The sequence below is a fragment of the Castor canadensis genome, chromosome 7 (assembly GCF_047511655.1).
Source record: "Castor canadensis chromosome 7, mCasCan1.hap1v2, whole genome shotgun sequence".
NCBI classification, from domain to species: domain Eukaryota; kingdom Metazoa; phylum Chordata; class Mammalia; order Rodentia; family Castoridae; genus Castor; species Castor canadensis.
Window position 1 is genome coordinate 457,355 of NC_133392.1, and position 8,945 is coordinate 466,299.

Sequence of the window (8,945 nt, forward strand, 5' to 3'; positions counted from 1 at the left end):
GCTCGGGGACAGGACAGCAGGTCGAGAGAGCTTGGCACGGATGCGACCAGGTCGGCCTGAGTCCAGGGCGCGCGGGTCTCAAGCAGCGGCCCCGCCCCTGCCTGTCCGTCCCGCCTCCCGGGACAGGGAAGCCAACGGGCTCTGAGGACCGAACATCAGCCGCCACCACGATTGGACAGCGGCGCATGAAAGCGGCGCCACCTTTTTATAGGGTGCGGAGGGCGGGGGCGCCACGGAGCCGCGGGCAGCAGTGCGGCTCACAGCCCCTGCGTCCCGCGATCCCCGCCTGGTCAGCGTCGCACGGTCTTCCCGGCGCATGGCTCCGGCGTCGCTGGACATGAACTCGGCTGGGCTAAGGGCGCGCGGCGGGGGCGGCGCGGGACCGAGTCCACTGACTTTCAGCGTCGAGTCTCTGCTGGAGGCGGAGCGCGGGTTGGGTTCCAAGACCCAGGAGCCCGGGGAGGAGAGGCCCCAGGGCGCCGCGGAGCCCGGAGCCTGGCTCCCGCCGGTCGCTCGCGCGTGTCCCCCACGTAAGTGCCCTGCCTCGCGGTCCCGGGCCCTGAGAGGCGCCCTCCCAGACAGGCTAGGAAGACTAGGGCGGGAAGGGCGCTGTCGCTCGTAACGCAGAAGTTACTAGTAACCGACGCGCCCAGCGCGAGTGCGAAGGAAACAGCACACCAAAGCCCGGCAGCGCGCACGGCCCCCCCAACCACTCCCACGTCCCAAACCCGCCAAGCTCTGTCCCTCTTTGAGGTGGGGTCTGCAGCCAAGGACCCCAAAGCTTCTCTGCTCTGGGCCCTTCTTGCCTGAGCATCCCCTGGTGGGCCTCGTGCGTCCCCGCGATAGCTAACATTTGCAGCCCTTGCAGCGGCTTCCCGCCCGAGCTTCACGTTTGTTCAAGTGATCGGAGTCCTTGTCCTCTCTGGAGTGCAGGGCAGCGGTTGGGCAGCAGGGCCCGAGTTCACAGTGGCCCATCTCTCCCTGCACCGTTTCCCCAGGCTTGGCTTCGCTTACCCTATTGGTCTTTGGGGGCCGCAGTCAACCGGCTGGCAGTTGCCCGGACAGGGGCGCACCGCCTGCCGACGTTTGAGCGCGCGCTTTGTGCTTCTGTTTCCTTTCAGGTGCCCCCAGCCCTCCATCCTGCACCCTCCGAAAACACAAGAACAACCGCAAGCCGCGGACGCCCTTCACCACGACGCAGCTGCTGGCGCTGGAGCGCAAGTTCCACCAGAAGCAGTACTTGTCCATTGCCGAGCGCGCCGAGTTCTCCAGCAGCCTGAGCCTCACCGAGACGCAGGTCAAGATCTGGTTTCAGAACCGTCGGGCCAAGGCCAAGCGACTGCAGGAGGCCGAGCTGGAGAAGCTGAAGCTGGCGGCCAAGCCACTGCTGCCCTCGTTCGCCCTGCCCTTCCCCCTGGGCGCCCCGCTGCACGGCTCCGCGCCCGCGCTCGGAGGCGCGGTGGTGCCCGGGATCCTGGCGCGGCCGGTCGCCGCCTATGGCATGTACTACTTATCTTAGGAAGTGGCCGGGGTCTGTCGGGGAGCGGCAGCGTCGGCCCTCATTCCGGACTCTGACAGATTGGACGGCCCTGCGCCCGGCCCTGCGTACCCGCCACTGTTCCTGGTAACCTCTGGCCTTCTGGAGACACTTTTAGGTTTTGTTTTTTCGTTTTTGTTGTTAATACGATGTTAATTTGATGCCTGAATCCTACTTGTGGACATTTTGCAAAGATTTTAAAACTGCCTAAAAACGATGTTCGTGCCAAACTGTGCCCTGAAAGGCGGCGCCCTCGAAATGGACCAAAACAGATCCTCCTGCTTCATGCAAAGCAGCGGACGAAGTACTTTGAGATTTGCTGAGCTGACCTTCATCTTCTCTGACGCCCCAGGTGACCGTATCCACGGAGGATTTACGAGATTACGATCTATGAGGGCTTCAGCAAGCAACAAATTCAGGAGCAAAGACATTAAAATAAAAAACCGGTGTCAAGACTGCTAGAAAGAAACTTACGAATTCTATTCACACTTAGATTTGTTACGTTGTGCCCGAATGGAAACTTTTACGCTAATTTTAGGGACTGTTTTCTCATTTTTTGAAATTATATACAGTTCAAGGAGCCTGAGAGCCAAACGCTGCATCCGTGGCAACATGGGAGCGTCCGATGGCCGCAGGCCCCAGGGGCCAAAGTGAGGGCGGTGGTCGGAGGGGTCTGCTGGGCTCCTGGGGACGCGGCTGTGGGGACCGAGCTGCGCCTCCTGCCGGCCGGTGAAGACGAGGAACTGCAGGGTGAGCCCCTGGCTGTGCTCCCAATGGGAGGCGGGGGACCTAGGTCGGTTCAAAAGCACTTGGGTTAACTCGGGGCCAAGGACCCGCTGGTTATTCTGCTGCGTCTCTGCGAGGCGTTGGGCTCCAGCGGCCTTTACCTGGGAAGAAAAGAAGTGATCTGAGCTGTTCTGTGAGCCACTAGGGTCCCAGGGGCTCCTGTCGATGGGATGAAAAACCCGCCTGTTGGCTTCAGCCACAGTTTCGAGGATTAAGCCTGGAGTGTGCTGTGAGCTCACAGCCGTGGGGAGGAGGTCACCCGGGGACCATAGCCCTGGCACAGTGGACGAACCCCTCCTCCCTGCTGCTGCCTTGGGCTGCAGAGGAGGTACTGGACTGCAAAGGGTGCTGGCTGTATGGACGTGGTTACTCAGCAAGCAAGGTGGAACTGCACCACAGCAAAACTGCAGCCCTATGAACTTCACCGTGTCCCTCTACTGTGATTAAAACTCTCGAAGTTGCAAAGATAGTATTATGTGAAATCGCCTGTTGATATCCACTAGACATTCTTTTTCATGTCTCCTGGAAAACGGAAACTTGCGATTTTTTTTTTTTTTTGGCAGTTTTGGGGTTGGAACTTAGGGCAGCAAGCGTTCAACCACTTGAGCCATGCCCCCAGCACTTTTTGCTTTAGTCTATTTTTCAGCTGTGCTTTTGGGTTTTTGCTATCCTCCTACCTCTACCTCCTGTTTAGCCAGGATTAGAGAAGTGCACCACCATACTCAACCTTTGTGTTGAGTTTTTGAAGTGAAATGAACCCAGTTCTTGGAGTGATAGCCATGGAGAGTAAAGGCTAGGTGGAGGGGAAGTTGCCTGTCCTCAGAAGCCAGATGTCCCCAAGTCCGAAGTGTTTAAATTCAAACCCAGTTCCAGCCACAATTCTCAAGGGCACAGACCCTCCCTCAGTCTGTAAATGCTGAAGTGCGGGATGGTGAGGGGCCTGGAGGCTCAGCAGCAGCCAGAATCAATCAGGACTTCACCTGGCACTTTTTTCTTTCTTTTTTTGTGGTACTGTGATTTGATCTCAGTGCTTCACACTTGCTAGGCGGTTGCTGTACCACAGCCTTTTTTGCCCTGGTTATTTTGGAGAGGTTCTCGGTTTTTGCCTAGGCCTGCCGAACCATGATCTTCCTATTTTACCCTTTTCACAGTTGCTAGACTAACAGGCATGTGTCTCAAGTAGCTAGGATTACAGATGTAAGTGACCAGTGCTTGGGCAGCAGCCTTTTAAGGACCATCTGTATTTCAGTTTGTTCTCAATCTGAGAGCCCTGAGGGGCACAGGACAAGTCAGGGCCAAGTTTTCTGGCTCAATGGTAGTGATTTTTTTTTTTTTTTTGAGACAGGGTCTCACTATGTAACACTGTCTACCGCAGAACTCACAATTCTTTTTCCTCAGCCTCCTGAGTGCTGGTATTACAGGGTCAAGTTACCATGCCCAATGTGACTTTTGAGAAAATAATCCTGAAACTAACACAGGAGGAAAAGAGCATCCAGTGCCCATTCCAGGGGAGCAGGTCTACACAAATAGCCCTTCCACCTTGTGGCTGGTCTCCGGGTGGTATATGCTGGTCAAGAGCACAAAAGTGACTCTATAGTGCTCTGGAATGGGACAGTCAGTGCCCAGGGCTAACAAGTGAGTGATGAGCTTGCTAGTTTGTCTCTCTGTAACCATTTCTGACCCCACATACCTACCCAGGGACGCTCTCCCCAGGCCCCCAATGAGCCAATGTTATCCAGATTCTGGTGCCCAGGCCTCCCCTACTCCGTGAGCCAGCTCTGGGGGGTCCAGTGAGCTGGACGTGCATACCCTGCTTATTGTACCAGCAGGTACTCTGTTGCCCAACAGTGTTTGCTTTCTGGACAAGGCTAAGGCAAACATATCAAGACTGAGGCTTTTCTAAAGAGAGGGCTGCTGCCTGTCAGCCTTCTTGCAGGATTTGGGTTTCTGAGGATCCCAGGCAGCCTTTGGGGCTCTGTGAACCTTCAGGCCATCTCCTGAATTCAGGTGGTCTGTCTCCAGGTCAGAGGCCTATGGGAGCCAGAGGTAGCCCAGGGCCGCTGTGAGAGGACTCACCCATCATGACTCTGAAGGGAAGCTGGGGCCTCTGCCTGCCCCTTATCTTATGGACAGACACCTTCAAACTCAGAGCCCTGGCCCCCTGCCTGTACCCTTTCAGCTGCCCATGCTGGGCTACTGCTGGTGGACTTGGAGACACTGCCCTGACCCTGGGAGTCAGGAAGGCCACCTGACAAGTTGGTTCCAAGAGCCATTCAGGACAGACCATGTCTCTTTGAAGGTGCTGGGCTGCACGGTCCAGGACACAGAGTAGGTAGGTGGTGGAATGGTGTGGACTGTGGGTGACCTCTGGCAGGGCCAGAATGCATATGGCTAGAATGCAAGGGATTCTATCAACACTAGCCCCTGATGCATGGGTGTCTCATCTGTCACATTAAATGAGTGATCCAATGAATAGGCTGTATGGGTCCAGGTGACCAGAATCCCACCTGGGCCCTGAGAAACACCCCTGATGCTATTAATCTCAGGGTCACATTCTGGGAGGGTGGCAGGGCTTATGTGTCCTGGCACAGGGTCAGGCCTCAGAGTCCCTGTGGGCCACCTGCCCTAGCCTTGCACCCTCTGGGCCTATGGAGACTTAATTTTGGCCCTGGGCACTATGTCTGAGAACCACTCAAAGGGTGGGGCCTGGTCAGTCCTGCTAATGGTACTCCTTAAAATCTGACTAGCAGATTCTGAATGATATCAAAGATCTGGAGGGTAAAGGGCTTCCTCCTGGGGACTTGGTGACCCGGCTTCTTAAGCTGGGTGGTGAGACCATGGTGTCCACTGCTTCTGCAAGGACATGTGTTTTACATGGGAGAAAACATGTCTTGGCAGTACTGCCTCCGAATACACAGAAGAGGTAAAAGCAGGTGTTTAGAGCACAATGTCATTTCTGCCTTGCTGAGGTGCAATGCAGCAAGCATCAGCCGAGTCACAAACCAGGTGCAGGTGCAGGAGATGGGCAGAATTTTCTCCAGTCTTCTTTGTGGGTTCAGGGTCCCTCATTCCCACCTGGTGGGTGATCTTGGGAAGCCTGTCTAAATAAATGGGCCACATTTTTCCTGGCACATTATAAATAATGCTACCCAGATGAGCTAAACTTTTCACTTTTTAAAAAGTTTTGTCTAAACACACATACACAGTTTTTGCTGTTTCTGGTGGTCCATATCATATGTCAGATATCCATCAACTGAGAAAGAATAATGCAGCTAATTAAATTGACCTGGCTAATGATATAAAGATGTTAAATTTCAGAGGTGATAAAATGAGTATATGTTTTTGTAAAAGCCAAACCAAATGACTGTATTATCCCTGTAAACATTCAAGGGATGCTATTTTTCCCAGGTCGTACTTTGAAATTTTGTGAGAACGAGGAACCATGGACTCATCTCTACCTTCAACATGCCCTTGTTTCTGCACATGGGTGGCGAAGGCCGCTCTGGAGGTGGCCCTGGACTCCGCAGGAGAGATGCACGCTTACCTCGTTTAGCAGCCTTTGGGATGGTGTTCGGTGAGTGGACACCACATGCAGGGATGCACCTGGGCTGCTGCGGCCTCTCATGAGCACGAGCGGCATCGTTGTCTCATTTTTGGGTTTTTAAAGAAGATGCTTCTAGGGTAAGCAGGTATTTGCAGTGGGTTTTTCAGGCACTTTTCCAAGTTATCAAGGATCCTTTTTGTAGCTGGTTACTAAAATTTTTATCATGAATGAATGTTGTGTTTTATTAGATACTTTTTGTGCATCTGATGGTTTTTCCCTTTAGTCAAGTGGGAAATTACAGTAATAGATTTTACAGTGTTAAGTCAATTGTGAATTGTTAAACTCAGTTTTGGAGGTGGGGCAAAAACAAAAAAATAACAAAGGATGGATTACAACAGCACTATTTAAAAGTTAGGTATAGCACAACAATGTAACAATATTCAGGTCAGCAGCAATTGGGAGAAGAAACTGTAACATCTTCCCCTGTTATAAGGAGGACTGGCAGCCAGGAGCTGCTCAGAGTAGAGCTCTACCTGGGGCAAGGAAGTGCCCATCTCAGGAGCTCCCAGGAAGCACAGCCAGTGTCACATGATCTTTGAGCTGCACAGGGTTTCCTGTTTCTTAATGCTATTGAGAGCACCTAGTGACATTGGTTTCTCTGGGCCACTTTGAGGAGAGGTCACCCTGTCCCTGTCTATGGGTTTGAGTCACAGCTCTGTCGGAAGTACTGCTAGGATGGGGAGGTAGGTGCCACCTGTCCCTTCAAGTGCAGCCTGGTGACAAGGTTTGGCTCATCTGTCCATTGTTGGTGGTATGCTCAGAGAAGGCTTCCTGGGGACCTGATGACCTTCCTTGTCCCAGTGTCTGGCTCCTGCTGCTGATCCTGTCCACCATGCCCACCTCCACTTGTTTTTCCTTCTGTTTTGGAAAATGTCAGTGCATACACAAGATAGAATCATAGACACACTATCCACACACACGACGTTGGATGGGAGGCAGAGACAGAGGAGAGGACAATTACGGGCTTTCACAGCCCCAGCTCACAGTCTTAGCTGTTATTAGTTCAGGGCTCCTATAACTGCATCTAAACCCCAAACAGTCCCTCCCCTGAATTATTCTGACATAAATCCTAGATATCATATTATTTCCTTTACAAGTACTTCAACATGTGTCTTTAAAAAAAAAAAGGATTGCTTTAAAAAGCCCAGTCACATGATTAGCACACAGAATCAATAGCTGTCCTTCATGTCACCAGACATCACAGCACCCACCTCTCAGACTGTCGTGTGGTTATTTTATTTTATTTTATTTTTTCCAAGCCAAACTGTATCCAGCTTTATTAAAGATACTTTTCATAAACAATCATGGTATTTCAGGCAGGACATGGGCAGACAATCTTTAAACACTATACAACTTTCAAACTCACTTCTTGGATGGACTACCAAAATCAGAAAGCCACTATAAAACCCAATGACGTCTTTATTTGAAGCTCTGCACAGGGAACTTTAGAGCGAGGGTTGACATTTCACACTAAACATGTTGTTTAACAACTTTTCACAAGCCGACCCTGACTTTCAGGAATGAAATGAAAATGGCAGATTTATCAATCTGAAGATCCACAATCTAGAAAAGGAACCACTGTTCTTTGGGGAACATCATTTCAGTGGTCACTGAAAAGTCCAGATTGCCTGACATACGGGCAAAACCAATCTTGGTGAGTCAGGTCCCAACAGGCCTCTGGCTTTAAGGGAGTTAAGTCTATGCTGATGGTGGAGAGGGAGGAGGACATAAAAATGAGTTTTCCCACATCACAGGGCATTTGTGTGAAGGTGACTGGCTTTTGTGTGTCAATGCCATGGAAGCCCTCCTCCTGAGGACCAAGAGGAAGTCTCAAAACTAGCAGGGAAAGATGTTTCTCCCCTACACTGGTCCAGCTTTGGAGACATTCAATTAGTGACACCTGCTCCTTCTTCCCAAAATAATGCAGTGTTCTGTGTGCTAACAACATAGCTAAAAAATAAATAAATAAAACAAAACTCTGCATTTTATAAAACTTGATAAAAAATAGTATTTCAAACTGTACAGTCACCAGAAGTACAGTTATCAAAAAATGCACACACTTCACTTGGCATCTCCAGCACCTTCAGCTTTCTGTGCCTGGTCTGTTTTGGCATCTCCATTTTCTGCAGGGTTATTTCCATCCTTTCCAGCATCAGCTTTTCCCCTTTTCCCTTTGGGTACCTTCTCTCCCTTCTTTGCAGGGGCCTTTTTAGGCTTGGGCTCTGGCTTTGGAGGAGCAGGTTTAGCAGACAACCTGGCGGATCTTCTCTGTGGCTCATCCTTCACCTTGGCTTTATCTTCTTAGCATTGCCTTCGGCCTTTCTCTTGGGCATGGTGGCGGCAGCGGGGGGGGGGGAACGGGGACGTAGACGCTGAACTCAGGGATGCAGTTGCACGTGGCTTTGGTCGATCCAGGTGTCGTTCTTGCCTCCTCTTCACACTGCTCTTGTGTGGTTATTTTAAAGAGCTGTGTTGAGCTGGGGCTGGCCCAAGTGGGGGAGTACCTGTCTAGCAAGCACAAGGGCCTAAATTCAAACCCCAACTATCACACACACACACACAAAAGAGCCATCTTGAGATATGACTCACATGCTGTACAACTCACCCAGTTAGACAACAATTCAGTGCCCTTTAGCATGTTCACAGACACACACCAATACCACCACATCGACGACTGCTTTAGCCATTGGACCTATTCCTCTCCACCTCCCAGCTCTAAGCTGCCATGAATCTGCTTTCTGTCTGTTCTGGGCATTTCACAGAAATGGAACCATAAAGTAGGGCCATTCACTTAGTTTTCAGTGTTCATCCATGTTGTAGTATATGTCAGTGCTTCATTCTTTTTATGGCTGAATAATATTCCACTGTGTGGGTTAACCTCGTTTATTCAGTTGATGGACGTTTGAGTTGTTTCTATCTTTTGGCTATTGCATATTATACTGCAGTGAACATTCGAATACAAGTCTGTGTGGACATATCTTCATTTTTTCCTAGAATATGTCTAGGAGGGGAGTTGCT

At 51.2% G+C, this 8,945-nt stretch overlaps 1 protein-coding gene and 1 pseudogene across 2 annotated transcripts; one reads left to right on the plus strand and one right to left on the minus strand.

The window, feature by feature from the left end:
- The first annotated feature begins 316 nt into the window (after positions 1–316).
- Positions 317–1,519, plus strand: LOC109674839 (homeobox protein MSX-3-like). 2 transcript variants are annotated; one of them, XM_020151707.1, is made up of 2 exons: positions 317–530; positions 1,122–1,519. In XM_020151707.1, exons 1-2 carry the CDS (start codon positions 317–319, stop codon positions 1,517–1,519), a joined length of 612 nt encoding a protein of 203 aa, XP_020007296.1. The 2 variants fall into 2 exon arrangements, with proteins under 2 accessions (XP_020007296.1, XP_020007297.1); XM_020151708.2 differs by having other exon boundaries at positions 317–568; positions 1,092–1,397.
- A 6,369-nt stretch (positions 1,520–7,888) lies between these two features.
- On the minus strand, positions 7,889–8,260 carry LOC109690853 (non-histone chromosomal protein HMG-17-like; annotated as a pseudogene).
- Positions 8,261–8,945: the final 685 nt, after the last annotated feature.